General features: G+C 31.0%; 2 protein-coding genes across 7 annotated transcripts; both read left to right on the forward strand.

The window, feature by feature from the left end:
- Positions 1 to 246: 246 nt before the first annotated feature.
- On the forward strand, positions 247 to 11,615 carry LOC137807680 (agmatine deiminase). Of its 3 annotated transcripts, none has more exons than XM_068608434.1 (11): positions 247 to 614; positions 4,827 to 4,938; positions 5,031 to 5,144; positions 5,230 to 5,319; positions 5,399 to 5,486; positions 5,644 to 5,699; positions 5,812 to 5,890; positions 6,842 to 6,976; positions 7,803 to 8,035; positions 10,351 to 10,509; positions 11,306 to 11,615. In XM_068608434.1, the coding sequence occupies exons 2-11, from the start codon at positions 4,852 to 4,854 to the stop codon at positions 11,387 to 11,389; spliced, it is 1,125 nt and encodes a 374-aa protein (XP_068464535.1). In that variant the 5' UTR covers positions 247 to 614; positions 4,827 to 4,851; the 3' UTR covers positions 11,390 to 11,615. The 3 variants fall into 3 exon arrangements, with proteins under 3 accessions (XP_068464535.1, XP_068464537.1, XP_068464536.1); XM_068608435.1 differs by lacking the exon at positions 247 to 614 and adding an exon at positions 4,379 to 4,554; XM_068608436.1 differs by lacking the exons at positions 10,351 to 10,509; positions 11,306 to 11,615 and adding an exon at positions 8,493 to 8,643.
- Positions 11,616 to 15,132: 3,517 nt separating this feature from the next.
- On the forward strand, positions 15,133 to 21,639 carry LOC137807681 (uncharacterized). Of its 4 annotated transcripts, none has more exons than XM_068608440.1 (7): positions 15,133 to 15,324; positions 15,432 to 15,647; positions 16,357 to 16,499; positions 18,402 to 18,545; positions 18,774 to 18,959; positions 20,369 to 20,493; positions 21,108 to 21,639. In XM_068608440.1, exons 2-7 carry the CDS (start codon positions 15,443 to 15,445, stop codon positions 21,331 to 21,333), a joined length of 1,029 nt encoding a protein of 342 aa, XP_068464541.1. In that variant the 5' UTR covers positions 15,133 to 15,324; positions 15,432 to 15,442; the 3' UTR covers positions 21,334 to 21,639. The 4 variants fall into 4 exon arrangements, with proteins under 4 accessions (XP_068464541.1, XP_068464539.1, XP_068464538.1 ...); XM_068608438.1 differs by having other exon boundaries at positions 15,137 to 15,324; positions 18,399 to 18,545; XM_068608437.1 differs by having other exon boundaries at positions 15,302 to 15,647; positions 18,399 to 18,545.
- The last annotated feature ends 5,209 nt before the right edge of the window (positions 21,640 to 26,848 follow it).

The raw sequence follows: 26,848 nt of genomic DNA on the forward strand, positions 1-26,848 counted from the left end.
TATGTAAAGACCAAACTGTCCCTATCATTTTTTAAAACCCTAAAATGTACTTGAACTGTATTTATTTTTTTGCATTCTAAATTATGAAATCCAGAAAAAATTTGGATTGACACTTGCAGTAAAATTTTAGATCCACCAATCCTTAATTCAAAATATGCATTTTATATTCAAAAATCCATCATTCAAAAAAAACATTCTGGATCCACCAATCCGTAACATAAATATGCATTCTAGAATTAAAAATCTATAATTAAAAGCATAACAGAATTTTGCTTCCGGATTGAAATATGTAGGGGTGCAAGAAGAAAAAACCTTAGAGGTTTAGGGTTTTATTGGGCCAAAGGCTCAAACTTATTAGGTTTTTTCAAAATTAGGTTTAGGGTCTTCATCTTTTTCATGCGCTGTCCCTTCTTAATTTTCCGCAGCCGTGTGCAGTGGCAGAGGTAGCGCGAAGGCGGAGGCAGCGCGAGCAGCGTGTGCGGTGGTGCGCAGTGTCAGAGGCAGCGAATTACGCAAGCGACGGCGGCGAAACGCAGCTCTAGCGGAGGCGATACGTAGAGAGGCGGCGTAACGGCGAGCACAAGCGGCGAAAAAACGGCGCGACAGAGGCACAGGTTAGGGTTTCTGAGTTTTAAATTAGGGTTTTATTGGGTTTAGGGTTTCTTTTTGTTTTTGGGCCGCGTCATGAATTGCGGAGGCCCATGGATCGTCCGATCCAGCCCTTCGATCGCCGGATCGCTCCGATCCGGTGAGACTCCGATCCCACCTCCGATCCAGCTCGTTTTTGCCTAAAAAGATATCAAGATCTTGATTTAAATCATAATTAATGGTGGTTACGAGTATAATCCATTATGCTTAAAAAAAATAGATAATGGATTGTGTGATTTTTTTTTTTAAGCATAATATATGTTGAGACCAATACTTGTTCCAATATTGTCGTCACTGTAACTGATTACCATGATCCATGATATTGATTAATTGTAGAAACTGTACAGATGTAATATTTCGTTTGTTATTTAAATTAGATATAGTTGATATGGAAGTGAATCCAAATATTATTTTATAAGTTTATTTTATTTTTATAAGTTTATTTTATTTTTATAAGTTTATTTTATAGATTAAATTAAACTTAAATTTCATTTTTTAATATTTAAAATTTAAATTTAAATACATTTTAAAATCATTATAAGTAATCACGATAAATAAAAAATATATGTAAATGACTGTTAATAAAGTGTTGAATAAAATCACCTTTAGTTGTAAAATTTCCATCGTTAAATTCTTTTAGGAATATATTTAAAATTTTAAAGAGCCACAAAACACATCTTATTCTTAAAAGTATATTTTAAAGAGAAATAAAAACTATACAATAACAAAAAGTAAATGTAAATGACATAAGTTCTTAATTAAAAAATAATCATATAATTTTTCTGTTTTTTCTTTTATAAAATTGAAGAGAGAGTATAATTATATCAACATAAATCTTAAATTCTAAATTTTAAACTTTAAATCATAAACCTAATGATGAGTAAATCTCGTTACGCACAAGCCCTTTTTACCTTCGATTGTAGGTTTTACAGAAGATGTGCGGGTGACGTTACGGTGTTCTATATTCGTGCATATCCACCTCTCAAACTGTGTTTTCTTTTTCGGAAACACGACAACAAAACGAGGTTATTAGGCATGGGTATTTTCCACGGATTTTCAAACGTGGATGATGCAATCCCAGCTTGCATCCATGTTTTTCTTTCATTTTGTTGATTTTGAACGGATTAATGGAGATAATTTGTGAATTCAATGGATGAAGATTTAAGTTTAGAGATAATGAATTCGGTGCATGGAAATAGAAGCTTAGAAAGAGTGAAGTCAATTTTTAAGAGTTTCTAAGCTAGACGACACTCACAAAGGTGGTGTTAACGAGAGAAGAAAATAAATGAGGCTGAGTTTTGATATTATTTTCTTATCAAATTCAAACTAATTTATAAGAGTATTAATACTTTTGATGTTAATAATTTATAATTAATTTTTCATTCATTAACAATTTCTAACTCTAGTCTAGATGGAATAGAGTTGCATTAAACCTTCTAACTATGTCTTAAAAAAATGGAATAGAGTTGCATTAAACCTTCTAACTATGTCTTAAAAAAAATTGAATTGTAATCGTAATTAGACTTTCTAATCTTATTTTCATTTTACTCTAGATACAAAATAAATGTACGCTATTTTTTTTTCATTTTAATCTCGCGCTGTATATCTGTATTTTTTTATTTTGTTTTGTTTATATATATTTATATTTAATATTAAAATTTGAATATATAATATTATTATTCGTATACTTATATTAACAATATAAATTTATAGTAAATTATGAATAAAAAATATTATTATCAACATTATTATGTAAAATTATTGTACCTTGGTGTGAATTGATCATTTCTTGTACATTATGTTACCTTTAATATATAATAATAAATATTGTAATTAGAATATTCACATATACTTATTTTTATGTGTTTCACTTAAATAACACAAACAATACCTAATTTTGAGATAACAAAATATCTTTATAAATAACATTTTTGGTAAAATTTCCATCTTCTCCTTCAAGGTGTCATTTTTTAATAAGAATTTTTGTTGAAGCTTGAGAAACACCTTTTATAATGTAACCTATAATTGACTATGATTAAAAATGTATAGTGGAAGGTAAATTTCAACATTAAGTATAATTTGGCTATGTGATTTATTTATAGTAATGACAAGATTTAATTTTACATAAAATTGTTTTCTAATAAACACAATTGGGAGACATACACTTTTTGTTGTTTTATGATTAATTCTCGAATATGTTAAATTTATTATATTTTATTATGTCATAAATATTTAATTCTTGAATAATTTTATGAAAATAAAAAAAATAAAAATATTCATCATTACAATTTTGTTTTCATTTTTACGTTTTTATTCTAAATTTAAACAATTTCACTTTACTATTTTTTACTATTTTTTTACATGTTTCTTTTATTTATCCTTTTTGCGGATCCAACAATTAATCTATCTATGATTTTGAACAAATGAAGATTTAAAAGAAAATAAAAAAACTAAAAAAATACCCATTTTAAAAGAATAATTAATAATTTTAAATTTTATAAAGTGAAAATCTTATTTAGAAACACAAAGTATTCCTGGATTTCATAAAAATACCCATTGATACCTAGCTAAAAATAATCTTACTTATGTATCTATGAAAGTATAATTGAAAAATAAATATACATTTATGTATATGCTAAAATTACTTGTTTATACTTGTTTTGTTGAGTAATAAGAGGTGCTACCATCACTTTATCACTTTCGTCAACATCAAAAACACTGGGAATTGGTTTTGTTAGTAATCTTTGTAGGGAGATAAGGAAGAACAATTCTTCCTTCTCCATGACTATTTGGGTAAAGTGAATAAGAGAATGTGCACACCTAAATTGAGAAAATTACATGTTTAATGACGTTGCGGAGTGAGATTCTTGGATGACGTAAGTGATTTTTTTGAACCAAAGAAAAAAGAAAGAAAAATGAAGTTTGAAGGAAAATGTTTGGTTGAATAAGTGAAAAGAAGAATGATCATAAAAATATTACTCTTTCAAAACTATCCGTTTGGTAACTGCTTATTACAAAAGACACAAAATAATAGATTTTAAAAATAAAGAAGAAAAACAGTTTCCAATCAATTATAAAAATAATTGATTATTTAATAAATGCTAAAAAATATATGAAATGACTGTTAAAATTGAGAAGTAAATATTTAGTTTTAAATTTAAAAATAATTTTATTGTTTCGTTGGTTGGTGTCAATTAAAACTATTCACCACACTTATAAATTGGTTCACTTAAAGACACTTGTTTTTCAACAAAGAAAAACATGATTTACTGTGCTGCAAAAAAGTTGAAAAAAAAAACTTTTAAAAAACATGAAAATGAAAAAAATGTTGTCAGTATGCGAAAAAAAGTTGTATAGATGTATATTATTTTATTAATTAATTTTAATTTACTTTTTATTCTTTTATTTTAAACTCAAATTATTTTTATTTTTATTTAATATATAATTATAATTTAAATATAAAAAATATAATCAAAATTATAAAAAATAATAATTATTAAATAACATAATTAATCATATTTTATATATAATAAATTATAAATATAAATAATAATTTTTTTTAATAATAAAAAATAAATTTATATAATAATTATATTAATTAAAAAAGGTAAAAATAAAAATAATAATGTTATTTAATATAAAAATAAAATTTTATCAAATATTTATTAGGTTTAGGGTATTGATTTACAAAACTAAAAAAATATAAAGAATAGCAAAAACTTAAATCTTTATAAAAGAAAAATATTCAAAATTCCTTCTTCTTCTTCTTTCGACCAGCCATGATTCTGGTTAAAGTTCCAATTTCACGTTTCAAAACCCCATTGTCGCGGTTAGGGTTGGACTTCGCACGGAGGGTTGCGGTTAGGGTTTATCTCGCGAATGATCTTCGTCTCTGTTTTGATTAGGGTAACTATTTATTCCAACCCTTCAAGTCATTTCATCATTTCATCATTTCGTTAGCAGTCTTACCCTGTAAACAACATTCTTATGTATGAGAACAGTCATTAAAAAATATAGCATCTTACGCCAAGCATTTAGAATCCATTAACTGTAATTATGAATACAAGGTCAATCGCTAGCCATTACCCAACCAAACTTGAGTCCGTCATGATCTAGTAAACAGGCTTGAACATTTGTGCTTCACTGTCTAAGTTTTTTGTTGCTCTGAATTATCACAGAACGAACAGAAGCTAGAATTTCGTGATGCAGCTCCAAGGAACACCATCTGCTCTTGGATTCCACATGCCTGCAGAGTGGGAAACCCACACTCAGTGTTGGATGGGTTGGCCTGTGAGCGCACTGCATCCAAACCCTATTATTATTTTAATTCCATTATTACTATTATCATTTGTTTTTTACTACAAGCTTGATGATTGTAACAGGAACGCCCCGATAACTGGCGAGAGGGCGCTGCACCCGCCCAACGTGTGTTTGCGAGGGTGGCATCTGCCATCTCGAAATTTGAGTCTGTTACTGTTTGTGCCAGTTCTGCGCAGGTAAGTTAATGGTGTTAAATGTTGGTTTTGATTAATGGACATTGTTGTTGTTGTTTTCTTTGATGTTGCTTGAATTGTTTAATAGTGGGAGAATGCACGAAGTCAGTTGCCTGAACATATCAGGGTGGTTGAGATGAGTATGAACGATTCTTGGTTTCGTGATTCTGGACCCACTGTGAGTTTCTCTTATTGTAGAAATCAACCTTGTCTGCGTGGATGTATAAGCATGTTGTGTGGTTTGTTTTGTTTGTTAGTTTGTTGTGAGAAGAAGCACCACGACACAATCTGGTGGTGCAGTTGACAGAATTGCAGGGATTGACTGGCAATTTAATAGTTGGGGGGGTAAGCACTAGGACTCTTGATATTCAGATATTTTTATTCTGAAGGGTTTGTTAGGATGGCTGATTCGAAGAATGGTTAGAGGATATAAATATGATTTTATTGTTATGTGTTGATTGTTGGTTCTTTCTTCACTAATGGAGTTTTATGAACTGTTTAGGTTTAGAAGATGGATGCTATAGTGATTGGAGTCTTGATTTGCTTGTGGCTAAGAAGGTTTGGAATGCTCCATTTTTCACTTATTTATATATATATATATATATATATTTTTTTTTTTCTGGCCATGTGAACTTCTTTACTGATTTTGTTTTCACTGTATGTTTGCTAGATTTTGGGAATTGAGAAGATTCCTAGATTTTCGCATTCAATGGTGCTTGAAGGTGGAAGCATCCATGTGGATGGAGAAGGTAAGAGTTATATAATGATTATTTTCCATGTTGAAGGTACATTTTTTCCATATAGATGTCTGAGCAAGTAAATCTATAATGGTGAAGTAGAAGTACTTGTTTTTATTAATTTCCTCAATGGACAACCTGCTGTTGCTGTTACTTTTTAGTCAATTATTGCAGAAAGTAATAATAGTTAGATGGAGAAAATTCTATATGATATGGTCAATGGAGGTCTTGTGAAATGATTAAACGAGGTGATCCTATTTATTTGACATTATATGTTCTTGTCCTATGTTTTGATAAATTTATTTTGATAATGTACCTAACCAGTGATTTATGTTTTGAGCCTTCCCTTGATTATCACTTATATTTGTTGTGTATTTGTACTCCTATTATGCTTTTTAGTATCTCTTTGGTGTTTCTTCCTGAATAGCTACTAAAACATTGGTTGGTTTTTGTTTTCATCTAAAGTTATAAGTCTATGTAGCTTATGAAATTCCTTGGATGTTGTTGGTGTTGGTTTCTATTGAGAACTGGAGTGACTCCTGTAATCTGCATAAAAAGACTTGCTTTAAAGACCAGTGCAAATTACCAAGGTGGAAATCCAATTTTGATTGGAGAACAGAACCTCAGCAGCACCCGAAGAACTGCATACAAGTTTTGTATAAAAAGTAGAATTTGACTGGATACTACATGCCTGTTATCTGGCACATAATCATCTCTAAATAAATGCAGTTTTACTGCTGATTTACTCAAGAACGAGGATAACCGGAAGCTGTCAAGACAACATTTTGTTATTCTTGTTGTATTCATGAATGTGGTTTTGTTAATTTCATGTCTTTCATTTGAATTTTGTCAATCAGATCGTATATACTTAGATTTACTGCTCTATACCTGGATGCCTCAATGAATTGGTTGTAAATTGTTCTATTTTTTTCAGTTTACTTCAGCATTTTTTCCTTCCTTCAGGAACTTGTCTTACAACAGAAGAGTGCCTCTTGAACAAGAACAGGAACCCTCACTTGAGTAAGGACCAAATAGAGGATGAACTTAAGGCATATCTTGGAGTCAGGAAGGTTATATGGTTGCCTCGTGGATTATATGGTATGTAAACTTCATATCGCTACTGTAGATTACAAATCTTTCTATAATATAAGGTAGTTAATTCCCCTGCACCGTCAATCATGTGTTGTTTTGTTTCACAAGGTTTGATACAGAATTGCAGATTTGTTTGTCCCTCAACAAGAATAATTTGGTTCCGTATATGGTAAAACCTTGACTTTGTGTAAAACTAATAGAACAATGGATCTATACATGGTTCTACTTAGAATCCACAATAGCTAGATACTTCTATGATAAAGGAAATATAGCTGTTCTCTTGTGGTGAAATGCGCTTTGTGGCAGGAAATTATCTTCTCTGGATTTGACTAGCTTTCACCATTACATAAAAGGCTCCAGACTTTCACTATTGCTCAATTAGTGTATATTAATTATATCACCTAAGTATTTTTCTTTATTACAAAATGAGTCTTAAATTAAGGTAAAATTGACAAATTTCTTTCCGTCTTTTTTTCAGTGAAAGCTAATACAAAATATTGGGAGGACCCACCTGGGCATTAGTAATGAGAAATTTGGAGTTTTTTGCCTTAATCATGACAGTTAATTTTCTATAGAAAGGCAACAGCAATCTGGTAGATATTTTATTTTGTTACAGTGTTCTTATAACTGTCCTTGGGGATCCCTGTGTTGCTAACTTCATTAATTGTTTTTTTTTTTGCACTTGAACTCCTTTTGAGGTTGCAAATATTAAGAGCACATGTCTGTCCCTCCGTAGAGATGACTTTGAAGTATTAGAGTACATATCTTAGGTTCAAAGTGGTTTGTAGATGTTATGTATTCCTCAAATTATAATATATTGTTTTTTATGCAGGGGATGATGATACAAATGGTCACATTGATAACATGTGCTGTTTTGTGAGGCCCGGTGTGGTTATTCTGTCTTGGGTTGATGATGAAACTGATCCTCAGTATGAAAGATCTATAGAAGCTTACTCTTTGCTTTCAAGTGAAACAGATGCTAATGGTAGAAAATTTGAAATCATTAAAATCCATGTTCCCGGTCCACTCTATATGACAGAGAGCGAGTCTGCTGGGATTTCCCAGGTAAACATTTTTTTCCTTTTCATTTAGTTTTTCTGTTCTTGGTTGAAAATAATAATAATAAGAAACGAAATACCTTTTTATCATTATTATTTCATTTCATTAAAAATTTAAGGAATAATTATCATATTCACCCCCATCATCATCGAAGTATATCTTTAAATTTTACAATGCATAGTTTGTTGCTGTATGTTCATCAGTTATAGAATTTTATGATGTCATTTTGCAGCTCATTCCTTTTTTGTTTGTCTCTATGGTTTGCATTTTAATCATGTTGTTGCCCCTACTTTTTTCATATTAATTGTTAAACTATAGGAAAAAAGATACATTGAGCTTAAACCATATGTTTCTAAGACAACAAAATGCTTTATTAATTAGGGAAAAAATAATCAATACAATAAATTTGACTTAGTTGTACAATACCCTTCTTATCGTAGCCTATGGTAACAATGTCGTCCAGGTATACAATGAGACAAACACACCCTTGGGAAGAATGACGACAAAACAGAATAATCAGGTTCACTTCGTATCATTTCAAACTGATGGATGATAGTCTTAAAAAGCCAAAACCATGCACGAGGTAATTGCTAAAGGCCATGTAGACTTTGAACCTTCACCTTCATAGACTACATACCATATCAAATGACTCTTCCTTAGTGACAAAACTAGGAAGTTGCTCCGTATAGACTTCTTCATCAAGACCACCATGTAGAAATGCATTTTTTTAGCTCAAGCTGCAACATAGTACAATGGTGAATAGTTGTAATGGAAAAGAGAAGTTGAATAAATTTCATTTGGGCAACAAGATAGAAATTGTTAGTATAATCTTGGCCATAGATTTTTGTGCATCCTTTGACAACCAGTTGAGCTTTACAGCGATAAACGTTACCATCAAGTCCTGTTTGATGTGGTGTTTGATGACATTTTTTTTTCTTGAAATCCAAAAAGAAAAATATTAAAATAACCTAAGGAGAGGGAAAAGAATATCAAATCACCAAACAAACTTTGACGAAGTTGCCACAACTGGGGTGGAAGTGCATGGAAGAGGTGACCTGGGCGAAGGTTGGTCGGCCACCAAGTGTCGATGCACACACCAATTTGAGTTGTGTTGGAGCAGGAGAGAAGTCGCATGTTACGGTGGTTTGCATTGGCGTTCGACTGGTTGGATAGATCAATGTCACAAGATCCCAACCCTGTGTTTGCCGGAGAAAATGGTTGTAATTGGAAACTTTGCTTCAAAACTTGTCGGAGGAGATGTCGAAGCATTGAACTGAACTTAGGAGAAAGGTTCGCTAAAAAGATCCTTAAGAGACATCGGGTTTATTGGGCCAACATGGTTTTGAAAGACTCTAAATATCATGTTAAAGTACTGGAAGGAGAGAGACATTGAGCTGGAATCGTGTGTTTTTTTGACAACATAGATGTTTTATTTTATATTTGAGAAAAAATGAATCAATACAAGAAATAGAGGAAATTTGATATTCTCTAATAATAAAGATATGATATGAGAATAAATAAAAGCTTTCTTATAATACATATATAATCTAGAGATTCTTTATTATATTGTATTTGCTCTTTGTTTTTATAATTATAATAGTAATAAGTTTAAAGGCTGGTTAAAAATGCTGTGAAACATTTTTCATTGGATTTGGGACCACATGGAAAACTATATAAGTAAGCCTGTGATTACTTTTTAATCAACTTGAGCACTTGTTAGGATTTGTACGATGAGTCAATGAACATCTGTTTTGGTTGACTTGTATGATTGTATCTCTTGAATATTTGGTACAGTAACAACCTTATCACCTTTCTAACGTAAATCCCTAATTTGTGTATTAGGTCAACATGAATTCATTTGCATTAAGAAATGAATGATCAATTTTATTTTTAATGGATGAAATATCAGGAAGAGTAAAATACTAGAAACTGCTCTACTGCCTACACTATCAGGTGATTTATGATGCTGGGTACAACAATCTTAAGCAATTAGCAATTTCAGTTTCACTTTATTATAATAATTATACTTTCAAATAAGCAAAATGAGGTGCCATAAACTAGACAAATATTTCAAGCAACTTTTAGTAACAGTGGTTTGTAATTGTCGGTTGTATGCTTAATTGTGATATTCTAATAATGGCTATGGCGCTATGCTGCAACTTATCATGTGAAGATGAAGATACTGAGCTCAACGCAATATTGATACCAGATAATATGGTTAAAGATTGTAGTATTGCAATTGTTAGTGAGTGATGAATTGTGAACTAGATAGATTCAACTTCCATTTAATGCTTGTTATGTTATAATTTTATATTTTCTAGGACGGTGAGGCTAAGCCAAGACCTCCTGGTACTAGACTTGCTGCTTCCTATGTAAACTTCTACACTGCAAATAAAGGTATCATTGCACCACAATTTGGAGATAAAAAGTGGGATGACGAAGCTATCCGAGTCCTATCTAATACCTTCCCTCATCATGAAGTAAGTAAAACTGTTTGTTAACATGATCTTTTTTCGGTTAAAGAATCTGTTAGAGCACGTATAGTTGCAATAATTACTGCTGTTAGTGTAAATCAAGCAATATTTATGAATGGTTTATAGGAATTTAGGGTATATTTTATCCTGAACATCTTGAAGAATATCCATTAAAGATGAATAACAGACAACAGTCAAAATTAGAAGTGGGAACAACGTTCTGTGAGGGTTTCGAGATAGAAAAGATTCTAAATGATAAGATATAAGTTTTTTTAGCTCCCACTGCAACCCTTTGTTTAGAAATAGTGCTATCTCTTAAACTATAGGAAAGAGGAAAGAGATAGATTGAGCTGAAATTGTGTTTTTGAAACCACATGTATCCTTTCTTTAGATCGAGAAAACAGAATCAAAATAAATAGAGCTGAAATTGTGTTTTTTAGATAGTATATATAGATGCTTATTTATATTGGAAAAAAATTGATATCCTCCAATGATTAAAATATGATACAAAAATTAATAATTGCGGTTCTTAGAGTTACATATATAATTTAGATATGTTTTATTATATAGGATTTTGTTTTTGTTTTTATAATTATAACACTAATTAAAAAATATGGATTTTTGCATTGACTACCATCATGAATTATTTAACAAATTTGAGTTGTGTATATAGCCATCGTTTGGCCGAGCTAGTAGTAACAGCAGCATAATATTAACTTTTATATTATACTCTTGTATTTATAAATTATATTTGCATGTTCTGATTACTGAATCACATTTTAAAATATTTGTTGGTTATTAGGTTGTGGGAGTTGAAGGTTGCAGGGAGATTGTTTTGGGCGGTGGAAATATACACTGTGTTACTCAGCAACAACCGGCACCTTAATTGGGGGCAATCTCAGTATTCCATGATAGGTGTTGTTGTTGTGTCAGTGATTTTAGGTTTTCAGAACGATTGTTTACTCCAAATAATCTCCAAATCCAATAGCTGCACCCTGGAAGGAAATGTATGCTATTTTAGATGGAAACCCGTGGAAAATAAATCCTTATTTTTATTTTAAATAGGGATATCGTGGTTACTCTTTACAATAAAATTCATGCTCGTTTGCTTTGCTTGGCTTTCCAGAGTTTTACATTTCATACACACGTGTGTATGTATATTTTATCTTACCGTCTTCACCTTGTTTCTTTCTTCTGCAGGGAAATTGAATGCACGTTTTTCAGTTCTTCATCCAACATTTATTTACGTATAATATAACACTAATATAGTTATCATAATGAATTTTATCTGACAGAACTGTTCATTTTCTTTTTGAAGAATATGAATTTAATCAGTACAACTTTACACCATATCAATAAACTGCTCTTCATGTTAATTTTCAATTTGGAAGAGTATTCATCTTATATGAAGAACTGCATGATAAGAAAAAATTGTTTTAGTTAAGTTTATCAAACTAAGGATCTTGTCAATTGTCCCTGCATATTTCATTCTTAGTTGATCTGAACCTTGTAGGAAAGTTTTAAATCTCATACCTATGCTTAAAGTATTGACTTTATGAACTTTTTTCTTCTGCAACCTATCATTTTTTCTGAAAATTATATAACTGTTATATATCTTTTAAAAAGTATACTCGTAATCCAAATTTATAAAATCTGCTTATATCAGTCACTTAGATATTATAAATTGGTCATATAATCTATGTCAAGAATATGTTTAAGGGTGATATGATATGACAAACTTAATAAATTTGCAAATTTTGCTTGAATAAACTCTAATACTATTAAAAAGTTAACTTTAACTCAAAAATATGAAGTGAATTTTTGCTGTTTGTTCATGAATCTCCGATTTCTAAGCAGATTCATTTAACTTTTGTTACGTATATAGTTTTTCGAACTTGCTGTGTTATGGTATACAGTGGAAGCCTGCAAAGGGTGAAATAGATGAAGGGGAACAAAGAAACTAAAGTCTGATGATGATGAAGTGACTCTTTCTTCCTACACCTCCATACCTTCTTGTGCCACCCCATACTAAATATGAAAATACCATTTTATCCTTTTTTTTCACCCCCTTGGATTTGAAATAATAAGCCTATGGATTATGTAATCCGGATAAATTCTGGATTACATAATCCGGCAGTCAATTTCATATTTAGAAAAGACTTACAGATTATGTAATCCGGACCGGATTATGTAATCCGGAAGCTAATAACACATTTGAAAAAAAGACTTCCGGATTACATAATCCGGAAGCTAAACTTAGACTTCCGGATTATGTAATCCGGAAGCTAATCACAAAAGACTTCTGGATTACATAATCCGGAAGCTAATTCTGAATCTAGAAAAAGACTTCCGGATTATGTAATCCAGAATATTGAAAAGGGTATTTTTGGAATAAGAAAAATTTATGGGGTAACAAAAGAAGGTATGGAGGTGCAGGAAGAAGCAACCTGATGAAGTTGTATTGAAGTTACTGAGTTTACAACTTCACTTTTTCTAAAGAAACAGAAATTTCTTCCTGCACCCCTACATTTTTCTTCCTGCACCTCACAATGTTGTGCAAAGACAAAATGTCTTTATATAAAACTTTACATTTATTCTTTTGCATTTTGGATTATGAAATCCAGATTCACCAATCCATAATATAAATTAGGCTTCTGAATTCAATAATTTGGAAATCAACAATTTATGTAAACTTTGTTTCTAGAACACCCCTTCATTTGAAAAACAACATGATTTCAAATAAAAGGTGAAGATTTCAAATAAAAGGTGAAGATTAGTTTTGAAATTTAAAAAATTGTGTAGATACGGAAAGAAAAATTTAGGGTACCGGAAGAAACTGCCTTCTTCCCGCTCAATTCACATAGGCTGCAATCATATTTCTAATTTTTATTCAAAGAGCAAGTGAGGATCTTTATATAATATGCTATTTTTAGTATTATTATATTTTTTTATTAACTGTAATTTTTTTTACTAATATAAGTATGAACATTAATATTTAAATGTGAAATTTATTGTATATAATATTAAATTAGGATTTATTGAATAAAATCTCTATGATTATATTTATGTTTGATTTTAGCAAATTATTTATAAGTTTTTAGTGATTATAGTATTTGTCTTTCTTTATTAAAATTTATATAATAGAGGAAAATTTAAATAAGAGTAAAAACCATGTTGGTATTTTATTTGCATACAATATTCAAATTTATTGAATTTAAGTTTTTTAGATAAATTATTTCGATTTCAATTAGATATAAATTATTATCAAATGATATCAATTAAGTCAATAAAAAAGTTATTGTCGAAAAATAATTAGTACAAACTTCATTTAATAAAATTTGGTTATTATTTACTAAAAATAGCAACGGTTAAATAAATAGTTCTCTGAAAATTAATTTTATCAATGATGATTGAAAAATAATTTTAACTTCTCATTGATATTGTTGAAAAATAACCTTAAATGATATTAATTGAAAATTATTTCAATCCTTATCAACTCAAGAAATGATGTTTGATAACATTAATAGAAAAACACTATTCATGTTCACAAATACAACATTAACTAATGTTAATTATAATTTTTTATAATGGTAAAAAAACCAATTATAATCATAATTAACTTTAATTTTAAATAAATTACAATATATAAAATTGACGATTATCCATTCTTATTAAATTAACAACATTTCTCACCTTTTATCGAGTCAACGCTATTTTAACTAAAGTTGATCCAACAATATTTTAGCAAAGTTTGAGTAAAAAAATTATTTTCAACTAATCTTTTGACCAATTACTTTCATAAAAAATTTAAAATTTCTATCAAAATAACATATTTTATTATAAATTATTTTAAATTTTTATACAAATAAATTCCTATCTAAATATTCTTCATTTTGTCATAGTAAAAAGTTTTTATTAGGATTTAATTAAATATATCGTTGCATATATTATAAATATTATATTAGTAAGTATATTATAAATAGTATTTTTAGAGAGAGAGAGAGAGAGAGAGAGAGATTAAAAGTTTTATTTCTGGTCATAGTAAGATTGTAGGAGCTATGTAGTAAGAATTAAAATATTTTTAAGTGCTTTAATACAATTTATAATACAAGATAAAAAAAATATAATATAATTAATATTTAATTATTATATTGGATAATTTTTTTTGACTGAGATAAGTAATAGTGATACGTGTTTTTTAACCAAGTGGATAAAGGTTTGAATTTATTATATATTTTTAAACATATATTACATACTTTATTAATTACATATTTATCTTATTTAAAATATCATTTAAAAAATAAAATGCTAATGAAATTAAACCATATGATTAAATGATATATTTATTACATATATTTTATTTATTGCGCATGGAAAATAGTTAGAAAAATTAGACCTAGGACCAAAAATAGTGAAAACATTAAAACAAAATTGAAAATTAAACTCTCTTTCTCTATATAAAGAGAAATCAAGTTAAACTTTAAGATATTTGTTTATAATTAAAATTCTCAACTCTTACTATTTTTAATCCAATAATTTTGATAAATCTTTAGGATATGAGCATTTAGTGATATTAATTAAGAATGAATTAAGATTATTAAGGTGTAGAAAATGAAGTAAAAATGTAAGTAGAAGAAAAATGAATGGATGAAAAGAGAAGGGAAGGAGTGCCTGAAATAAAGGAGACAGGCGTTGGGCTGAGAATGGAGCGATCCAAGGATGGTAAGAAAATCTGAAACCCGGAATAATTTATAGGAGGGGAGAGTTGACGCTTGCAAATTACGAATCTCATTGCTCTCAACTCAACTAACGTGAAATCAGGTATTCGAAAATCAAATTTTGGACACCTGATTTCAGTTCTTTTCTTAATAATTATTTCTGTTCTACACAAACACAACGCAAACCAAACACACAACACACCCACACAGAGGGAAACCAAATGGGGTGCTCATTCTCCGGTTTAAACGCGCTCTACGACTCCGTTAACAACGGAGGCGATGCCTGGATCAATGAGAATCGTTTCCGCATCGTGCGCCAGCTCGGAGAAGGTGGCTTCGCCTACGTCTACCTCGTCAAGGAGCTTATCAACGACTCTGCCGCCAGTGGCCTTGCCAACAAGCTCAAAGACTCTTCTCATGTCTCCGGTTCGCTTCATTCCTTAACGTCTTTCGTCTTTCGTATTTTTTTCTTCCTGAATTTAGCCTTTTCGTATCCTGATCTGTGTGATCTGTGTTTTTTTTTTGGAATTCTTACATGCGTTTTTCTTGATCAGTGATGCCATTTCCTCGGCCAAACGATGTACTCGTTAATTCGTGGAGATTTAATTTCGGATCTGTTTGAGTTAGTTTCTGATTCGAGTTTGTTGTTTAGGATTGTTTATCGAATCCTGGCGTTGGATGCCGTGGCTCTTTCGTGGATATTGTTATGCAATTCTGTTGATGTGTAGAGTTTGCTTAGTCTTGTTTTGTTGATATTGAGAATGTAATTTTAGTTTATGAATCGAGCTTGTTGTTTTTTAATACTTGTTGAATCCAGGGGTTGGAGCCTATGACTTATTCGTAGAGATTTTTTAACGCAATTTTGTTTTTGAAGCGACTGTGAATGTGATTTTGTTCTTTAGATAAGATGTGTTGGACGTCCTATTTCTCGTTGTGGTGGTAACTGATTAGGTGTTTAATTTAATTGCTCCTTTCAACAATTGAAAATAGGAGATTCTGGGTTATTATTCAATGACGGTGGTGAGTTCAATTTCGATTATCAGTGGCGAAGAAAATGGAGCGTTATTGTACAAACTAAAATAATTCGGTGGTCTTTTTAAAGTAAAATATAAACTATACCATCTCTTTTCTGCAGAGGATGGGACTTATGCTATGAAAAAGGTCCTCATTCAGAACAATGAACAGCTGGAGTTGGTCAGGGAGGAGATCCGTGTTTCATCACTGTTCAGTCATCCCAATTTGCTCCCACTTCTTGATCATGCAATCATTTCTGTCAAGGTAAGTAGTTTTTGTAGCCAACACTTATTCCTCTCTTTGTTACATCACAGATCAGATTTTTTTTTCCGGCAAAAGAAGTTTGTTAACTAAGAGTGTTACTGGTTCAGCTAGGACACATGCCGTTTCTGTCAGGATTTTCACTAAAAAAATTGTTCCTGGACTCAACTGTGTAATTTGTCGTATTGTATCTTATCTCAAAATTGCCATGCTTGCATACACTTGGAGGTTTCTAAATCTTATTTTGAAAACTTAGAACTTGTTTTAGACGGTTTCTGAAAATTGAACAAAAAAAAATTTCAACAACAGTTTTTCTATCTGTCTTGCACACCACCCTCCGGCTTCTACCACCGATCTCTCGCACAACCACCACTCTTCTTCCTCTAATTGTTCCCGCCATCTTGTCCAACCACTTCGTTATGAAGGCCACCATTCCAACTGGCACACCTTCATCTGATCTCTCTACTTCCCCTGCTGTTGCTCCCTCCCCTCTGCCCCCACCGCTACGATCAAGGGACGTGATGCCAAGGCTGTGAAGTCCAGGCACCACCTTCTGAAAAACCTGGATCCCAGGGGTCCTGCCTTCTTTTAACATTGTTCATCCTGCTCCATGGTCTCAGACCACATACACGTACTCTTGGCCCCTGAAACCCACATGACAACCCTCCCAAACAGCCTCTGGAATGGTGACTGAGTCAAGCTCGAGTGCATGAACCATGATGATGATGGGTGTGTGCATCAGTGTAGGGTTGTGATTTGAAGTTGGAAAAGAGAAGCGCATGATCTTCAAGGGTGCAAAGAAGCACAGAAACATAACATCCTCAAGAAACTTCAATTTTTTTTCTGTTTTTTTTTTCTTGTTTTTAAAAGCATGTTTTCAGAACTTAAAATAAAAACGACTGGCATTAGACAGGTTTTTTGTTTTTCTGTTTTTAAAGCCAGAAAATTGTTTTTACTAGTTGTTTTGAAACCTGGCCTTTGTTTCTTAAATGAAGTTCCTGAATTCTAGGCTCTAGTACATTTGCTTCTAGGATTTTGTAATGTTGAGGGGAATAGTACTTTACTATCTTAAATTTTATGTTTATGATATCAGTTGTTTGTTTGTGGTTGAACATTTGAGCTTTATTAAAACATAGAAATTTGTAGCCAATAGAAGATGAGTACACATTAATTTCTGATATTCTCTTTGAATGCTAAATGTTATATCCATTGTATCTTGATTGGACTGAACACCCTTCTGGCCAAAATGGTTTTTCTTTCTCTGTTTTACTTGTATTTGTTGGCTACAATGATCTCATAATTTTCTTGGCGAGATTCAATGATAATATGTTATTGAGATACGTGGTATGTTATTGAGATACGTGGCTGTGAAGAGATTATAATGAGGCACCATTACAACTTATATGGTAGGTACATGGTGAATTTTTTCGGGTCATGGCCAAGTTTGTCCCAGTTTATTATCTACAATTTTTAATTTGATAAAGTCTGTAAGAGTAGTCACTGTGAATCTATTTGAATAGGAACTGGAACGATAAAGTCTTACATACATGCTGTCAATTTTAAAGTTTCTGTTGATATGCTAGGTTCCTGATGTGTCCAGTAATGGTACAATACAATGGTACTGTTTTACCCGACTTGTATCCAATGTTACCACACAAAATCTAGGTTTTCTTAACATGATTGTGAATTGTGGATGTTGTGTGATGTGGCATTGATTATGTAGTTCCTTAAGGGTTCCAACATGTTAAAATTTATAAATCAGTTGTAGTGGGAATAAAACTATTCTCAGTGAACGAATGTGTAGCTTTACTCATTTCCCTGGGAAGGATTTAGCTTAATACTATTCCTTAGCTGTCATTTCTTGGGCTTCTATATTTACACTGAAGATGTACTTTATTCTAGCAGCCTACCCAAGAAACGTCTTGGAACCATGAAGCATACTTGCTATTTCCAGTTCATATGGATGGAACATTGCTAGACAATGCCAAAGTAATGAAAACCAAGAAGGAATTCTATTCCACTGCAGATGTTCTTCAAATATTTCGTCAGGTATGAACCATCACTGTTGAAGCTCACGATTTTTAGCATTTGATCTCCTTTTTTACTAATATTATAGCGTATCTTGAATTCATATATACTTACACATAACTTATTTTCGTATTAAGCTAGCAATTCTTGTGACATGGCGCTATCTGTTGTAAAAATTATATTGTAGAAGAAGAAACCAGAATTTGTTTTGTTCTGAAACTCACTCTTTTAAACCTGTGAAATAAACAGCTTTGTGCAGGACTCAAGCACATGCACAGCTTTGATCCTCCTTATGCACATAATGATGTCAAACCTGGTAATGTTCTCATAACACACAGAAAAGGACAACCACCTCTTGCCATACTGATGGATTTTGGCAGTGCTCGTCCTGCTAGGAAGAAAATTACCAACAGATCAGAGGCACTCCAGTTACAGGTGCTTCTTTCTTTCTTCCCCTGTTTATTATAAATTGTTTCATAGATAATTCAAAGAGGAAAAAGTTAAGCTGTAAATGAAGTTTTTCATTTCATTTAACCCACAAAAAACAGAATACTGAGGGTACATTTATTAAGCGTCCCTTAGGGTACAGTTGCACAAAGCTAATAACAGAATGACAAACTGTTACAGCTGGAACAACAAATATTCTCGAATGAAAAAGTAATAGTTTCCATATATCATGTGTTATACTCTAATAACCCCCCAAAACTGAGGTTTGTCAGATAAACCCTTGAGTTTGTCTTCAAGAAAGTCAAATCTGGCTGTTGAGAGGGGGTTGTGGAGCACATCTGCCCATTGATCCAAGGCTGGAATGTTATAGATCAAAAGCTGCTTGTATAGAACATGCTCTCAGATAAAGAAGACATCACTTTCAATATGTTTAGGACGACTGTGAAAGACAGGATTGTGGGCAATAACTACTGCACTCTGTACTGTGATATTCAGCTTATGTGTTTGATCTGGTTGTAACCTGCTGTTTTCTTGACCATCAAGAAATCAAGTTATGGCCGTAGAAAGATAGCAGAACCAGAGAGGTGATTCTTCTCTCATCAATATCAGAAGCCCAATCGGCATCAACTAGGAAAATACTTTTTTAGCTTAGTTTTCTGCATCAGTCACTTTCCACTCTATACTTTCCCTTCAAACGAATGGACCCTATGAGTTTTCCCATGAATTGAAAGACTTTTTTAACTGCAAAGCTTATTTCAGGTCTTCTAAGATTAGCATACTGCAACGCACCAACTACAAATCTGTAAAGATTTGGATCTTGAAATAAATCACCACTCATTTTAGACAACTTGCATGTTGAGGTCATAGGGGACGAAATAGAATCAGTATCAGCCCTATTAGTCCTGTGTAAGCGATCTCTAAGTGCCTGCTTTGAGTCATAAGAAGGGATTTGTCAAGTAGGTGCTTGATCTAAATACCCAAAATATAGTCCAAATGACCCAGCTGTTTCATAGAAAATTGGAGCTCAGATGTTTAGTAATCTGCTGAATGAGTTGGGGATGAGTCAGCTGTTTCATTTTAATGTCTTGGCAGTCCCACTTCTTGCAATCCTGATAATTTCTTTAGCACATTTTAAAATTTTTGCTACATTTGAAGTTTGTGAATTGTACTACCTAATATGATAGGTGCATATACATGTTGCTGTACATTAACTGGTTCTACGTTTCATTTAAAAAAAATCAATTGCTGAGCTTATGATTCCATTTTGGCAATATTAAATTCCTTTAGCAGTTTTTATGTTTTGAAATAGTTTTACAAATTTGAAGGATCATAGTTTCATACCGGTCACCTGGCTAGGATTTTTGTAACCTGCTAATTGCTCTTATCTTTCTATGTAGGAGTGGGCATCTGAACACTGCTCTGCACCTTTCAGAGCTCCTGAGCTGTGGGATTGTCCAAGCCAATCTGATATAGATGAGAGGACTGACATTTGGTCACTAGGATGCACATTATATGCAATAATGTGAGTACTAATCCTTCTTTTACGTGATTGTGATAACTTTTATGGTTAGAACTTTTGCTAATCGTGCCTTTATGCAGCATAAGGTAACTCTTTTCGGGTTTTCTTTAAATTCTTTTTCCCCTCAAATTCATGTTTCATATGTGCAATGCATCATTTAATTGGAACCCTTGATGTGCATACAGATACTACAAATTAACGTATATTGATTAGAATTTTTTAAATAGCGTGAGGAAGGTTGTGTATTTTATGTGGTTTTCTTAGTTATTCTATTACCATCCCCGACCAATATAATATTTAATGGAATTGCAATATGTAGTTTTACAGTGAAAAAACAACATATGCTGGATTCATATTTCTTTGTTGCTCGAGTATAACCGGTATAAAGTAAGAGAAAAGAAGGGAGAGTGGGAAAATAAGTTATTTTATTTGCTATGCCCTGGCCAATTCTTGTCGTAATATATGTGTAACTAAGAGCATTATGCTCGAAAGTCAACGAACTACATCCCTAAGCTCTATATCATGACGATTTTTATCTGTAAATGCCTTAGTTTTTTCCTCGTGGCAAATTAGTTGTTGTTTAATTGTTTATTGTATCTCATGGTTGAAATTATCAGGTATGGGGTATCTCCATTTGAATATGCACTTGGAGAGTCTGGTGGAAGCCTGCAATTGGCTATTGTAAATTGTCAGATCAAATGGCCAGCTGGGCCTAAGCCTCCATATCCAGAAGCTTTTCACCAGTTTGTGTCATGGATGCTTCAGCCCCAAGCTGCCATGAGGCCCAGGATAGATGATATCATTATCCATGTGGACAAGTTGATTGCAAAGTTCTCGCAATGAGTTATGATAGAGAAGGGCTAAGTGGAGCATGAGATTATATATTACAGTGATTTAAAGATTTCGTGTGCGTTTACTGTCCGGTTATATGTTAAATGGATAGAAAAAGCAACGGCAGTTCCTCGCCTGACGGAGTTAACCTTATATGTATCTTCGTTTTTGGTGGTAGTCTAGGTAGTCTCTCCGGCGTTGCCAAACTCTTGTTTCCGTAATTTCTACATAATTTTGTTTTCTGTAATTTACCAAATGTCCAATCTACCTCTGTCTTCACAACTTATCAATAAATATTATGTATCATTTATTTATTCACTTTCTTTCTTCTATATTTTTCATATTCAAAATATATATTACATGTTCTGTTCTTTAGCATAGTATTTTTTTTATTGGATAAGGCTTTTTCGAAATTCAAAATCTTCTTTTCATATAAATTATATTTGTAAAAAATTATCTTAATATAAAATCATTCCATATCTTATTTATACAAATCAAATTTGATGAAATATATATTTCTTAAAATATATTTAATTATGAATTATTTTATTTGTTTAATTTTAATAAAATTTAATATGAACAATTATTAATAATATAAAATTATAATTTAATAGCTGAATTGATAATATGGACTAGTTTTACATCACCTTTCTTTCTCAAATATAAAGTTCATTCCGAAAATGAAAAGTAGGTGGACAAAAAATTAGTGGGTAAAAGAAGTTAAGTCTCTGGTGATTTATTCGATAATTTTACAAAATTAGAACATCTCAGAATTGACTGAAAAGATTTTAAATTGGCATTTTTGTTTGATCTAATTTAAAAAATAAATGATATAAATTTAAATATTTAAAGATAAATCAAAGTTTAATTTAAATATAACGATAATATATAATCCTTTTACAGGTATTAAGTAAAAGAATTAAGTTTTTGTAGCTTTATAGTAACTAATTTATAAATAACATTTACGAGGACTTGTAGTTCATTCACTATGTAAAAAACCTCTTGGAAAGTCTTACTCTCTTTCAAATAAGCTTCAATATTTGCACTCTTAAATTTAGTATTTTATGGAAACTTAGATGCTGAGATGATGCCTACTACCCAAGGATGTGATTGTAGTGATTCTTCGTTTGGCTAAACGAGAATCCATCTGCAGCTCAAGAGAGTAAAAACAATTATTTTTATAACTATTTCTTTTTATATTTACCAACTTTATTCAAGATTACGTGATTAATCATCATCATCTTCAGTAACATCTTTTTCATCCCATCACGTTTGAGATGATATTGTGTTGAGACCCAGGATTCATTGATAGATCATGCAACCAACAACACTATTTTCTCTCTCAGACTTAATTTCACTACAAATCAAATAGGATAGGAACGTAGTTTTTAAAAAAATAACATCATTTTTATGTAATAAAACAACGTCTTTCTCATTTTCTTACGTGATATATGTGGATATATATATATATATTAAGATATAAGATTCACAAATAATAAAATTTATTAAATAATAATAGGTTGATGTCAAAATATATAATTATCCTTACCACAAAACCAGAATTTTCAAAGCTTATTTGTATCCAATCCAATGTTCAAATCAACGTCTCTTGGATTCATGGTGAGGCAAACACCAAGTCGTCATCATCCAAATTACAAATACAATGAAAAGTATCCATATTTAATCCCTACACCAATTTATTTTACTTTCTTAACCTTTATTACCCCCTAAAGTCGTGCCAGAATTTAGCCAAACCAAAATTAAATAAAATATATCAAGATTCTATTCCATGCATTTAAATAATAATCCAAACATGGTCTTTGAAGAATCTAATAATAATGTTCCAAGTTCGAACTCATTTGAATTTAAATACCTGTTCTCCATAACCACCTATAGGAAAAATCCACCAATTACTAGTAGAGCAATAACAAGAAAAGTTAAAGATAGAGCTTAGAAGGTTGGTTGAGTTGTAGAAAAAACAGAGTTCGGATCTGTATTTGTGTGTGCAAATGTGTTTGAGAAAAGGATAGTTACATTGGAAGGATAATAAAATGAATGAGACGATGGTTAACAATGGGACGGGGAGGTTCAACTGGAGCTGGGACTCCTCTGCGTCGTTTGTGTACGGTGGGCTTGCGCCCATTTTTGGATTGATTTGTTTTGCGTTGGTTGTGACGGCGTGTTCAGGGTGTGGAAGAAGGTCGGAGTCTGAAAGGGAGAGGGAGGCTGAGATGAACGTGATGAGGAGATCGGTAACAAGCGACGCACAAATTGATGCAGAGCCCAACATTTTGGTAATCGTTGCTGGAGAACAACACCCAACTCATTTGGCCAAGCCTCTTTCTTCCTCTCACAATCAGTGACTTCTTCTTTTATACACAGTCAAATCAAAATTTCGTCATCTTCTTCTTACATCAATCTACATTTTAGTAAAAAATAAATTTTCTTCAATTTTTAACAGTTATAATCTAAAGCAATTCAAAAACATATAAGACTTCTTCTATAAAATATTTACGTCTCTAAGACTTTCTTCATTTTTCTGTCTGGTTTGATGCCATTTTAGTTTCATTAATTATTATAATAATTGTTTTTAACTTTTTAATATTATTTTCTAGGGTTTTAGTTTTACTTTTCTTCAAGACCACTTAAGTAATATTTTCTATCTAATTTATATTACCGTGTAATTAATGACATAAGATATTTATTGTTTGTGTTACTTATAAATCAATCTCATCACTTGTTATTGGTCTTTTATATTATATATTGTTGTTGAAATAACTATATTAACTCGTTTTTAAAAAAAGTAATTCAACATTAAAAGATATGAAATCATAATTAAGGAATAAAATTCTCCAAGTTGGGAAGTAAGTTTTCCATATTTAGTTTAGTTTCTAATGTGGTAAGAAGTGGAAAATTGAATGAAAATACTGCATTATCTCTTAGTTTAACCAAACAAAATTTGATTATTCTGATGAATTATAGTTGTTGAGTTTATGGAAATTTTCTCTCTATACCACACGTCTTCGTAAAGAGAAAATTTATTGATGAGATAAGAAAAGAAATAAAAAAAGTATCTAATATATGTTTGTTAAACAAAGAGATTTACATTATCTGTTTTTATACTTATATATAGCTATTTATAATGTAATTAGTTGATGTATTAATGTCTTTCTTTTATTTGTTTGTTTTTATTTTAATTTACATGAAAAAGCTTTAAAAAAGGAAATGTTTAAGTCTCATGTGAATTTAAAATAATAATAAAATATAGTGTATAAATGAAAGATATTTTTTATTTTTGTTGAGATTGAATTATTTTTTAGATCACACATTTTATTCTGTTATATAAAGTGGCCATTGAGATGCCTATAATTAACTCAATGAAAATGGGAAAAATCAGCCTAAAAAGGACTATAATTATGGGTATCTAAGCCCCGAAAATATTCCTAAAAAGGTAAAAAGTGTTAAATGTTTTTGCTATGAAATTGTACAGAACTGTTTTTCGAATTGAAATCCAAACAAATTCTAGGCTTAAAGCCGCAGAATCTTTCTAATTCTTAAACAATCATTGAATCATTAATGTCAATAATTAAATTTACTTGTGTTGCAGATTTATCGTTACAATAAAAGTGTATAATATTATATTATTTTTTTTATTGTAATCTTAATCATGAAAACAACATTCTCTGATTTTTTTTACAATGAAATATTTCATGTTTTTTCTGTCTTCAAAATGTTCATGTTTTTTTTTCTCTATATATAATTTTGCTCACTTTAGTTTTATGAACGGGTGGTATATGAAAAGTCTTTATTGTGAATCAATTAAAATTTTACATGAGAAATGGTTTTTAAAATAATTATTGTAAAGATTTATAAAACTATCATATATAAAATTACCATTCCTATGCAAGATGAGTTGTGGCTCTTGGTGAATTGAAAGTTTTCCACATATAACCAAAATTGTTTAATAATTTTTATTTTTCTAAATAATGATAATGTTTGGTTTTAATCAGTAATTGTATCTAACTATTTTATTATGTCTCTAAGAGTGTTGTTTCTAACGACCGAGAAAAACTAACCGATGATCCAACTAAACATGGGTATAAAAGAGTTATAGTTCTTCTTTTACAGGTCTTAGGTCTTGAGTACACTAGCAAGAAAAACAAAGATTGTATATCTAAAAAACATCATGACAGAAAAAGCACGACACAGATAAAAATAGGTAAATTAAACATCGCCTTTTAGAATATTCATTTTATCGCGTTTAAAAAGGTAAAAATATATTTAAATCCAATTAAAAAATATGATTAGATGATAAAATAAAGACATAGACAAAACATAAAGTATATGTATCAAACCTTCCATGATCTAAATTTATAAATAAATTTTGCATGAATTATTACTTACAAATTCAAATTTGTAAGTAAATTCAATATTATATATTATATAAATTATTAGTCACGAATCTCGACCTTTATCAATAAGTAAATTTTGTATTATCCACGAATCTATAGATAAGTTTATTATTATTATTATTATTACTTTTACTAACATTTTTAATTATATTATTATAATAATTGTTAATAACAATATTAATGATAATAATAATATTGCTTTTACTAAAAAAAAAAGTATCAGTTTTTTTTTATCTGGCGATGATGTATAGTCATAAATGATTGCATTGCATGGAAACAAATAACTAATATTGGTGATAGATATTTGTATGAATGGGTTTAGGGTCTGTTATAGTTGTTGTTGTTGAGAACCTTAAGATGCAGACTCAAATGTCCTAACGCTTCTTCTTCCACTACCTTTCAAAACCATAGATTCGATATGTTCACTTTATGAGATTTAGCAAGTGCTTCGTAGCATGCCACCTAAGCATCCACCTAGGATTTATTCTTTCGTGTCTCACGCACACTCATCAACGTTAAGGCGCATTTATCCACGTGCCTATCTCCTCACTCCAGAAGCTCTAAACCAATTCACCATAACGTTAAAAGCTTCGAATCACTATATATACCTCACCACCCTCTCCCTTTTCATCATCAATCAATTATCCTTTCTATTTTAAACCATCCTTTTCCTTTTCCTTCTACTTTTCTTTTCTTTTTTTCACCACCAAGTCAACATGGGGTCTCTGCTTCACATCATTCTGCATCACCAAGGTATTGTTTGCTATGTCCAAGAATTGTCTGCTTACCAACTCATGAATCTTTTCGAAGGTGATGATGATGATAACGATGACGGTACCTATGATTATGCCCCTGCAGCTTAAAAGATAATAGATGTTAGCGACAGTTCATGCTCCTGTCACAAGTTTTTCTGCGAATGTTGGTTTAGAACTAAGTAGAGGAAGAAGAAACAGTTGTCATAGTTTTTAGAGCAATATAATAACCTCATTTATCTTCTTAGAGTAAGTGAGTCATTTCGGTTAGAATTGCAGGTTAATTCTACCATGATTGTTGTTCTGTAATACTTATTTATTGTTTATATGGTAACATAATTTAATGCAACGGTATTACAGATT

This window comes from Phaseolus vulgaris, chromosome 3 (assembly GCF_000499845.2).
Source record: "Phaseolus vulgaris cultivar G19833 chromosome 3, P. vulgaris v2.0, whole genome shotgun sequence".
Lineage (NCBI taxonomy): Eukaryota > Viridiplantae > Streptophyta > Magnoliopsida > Fabales > Fabaceae > Phaseolus > Phaseolus vulgaris.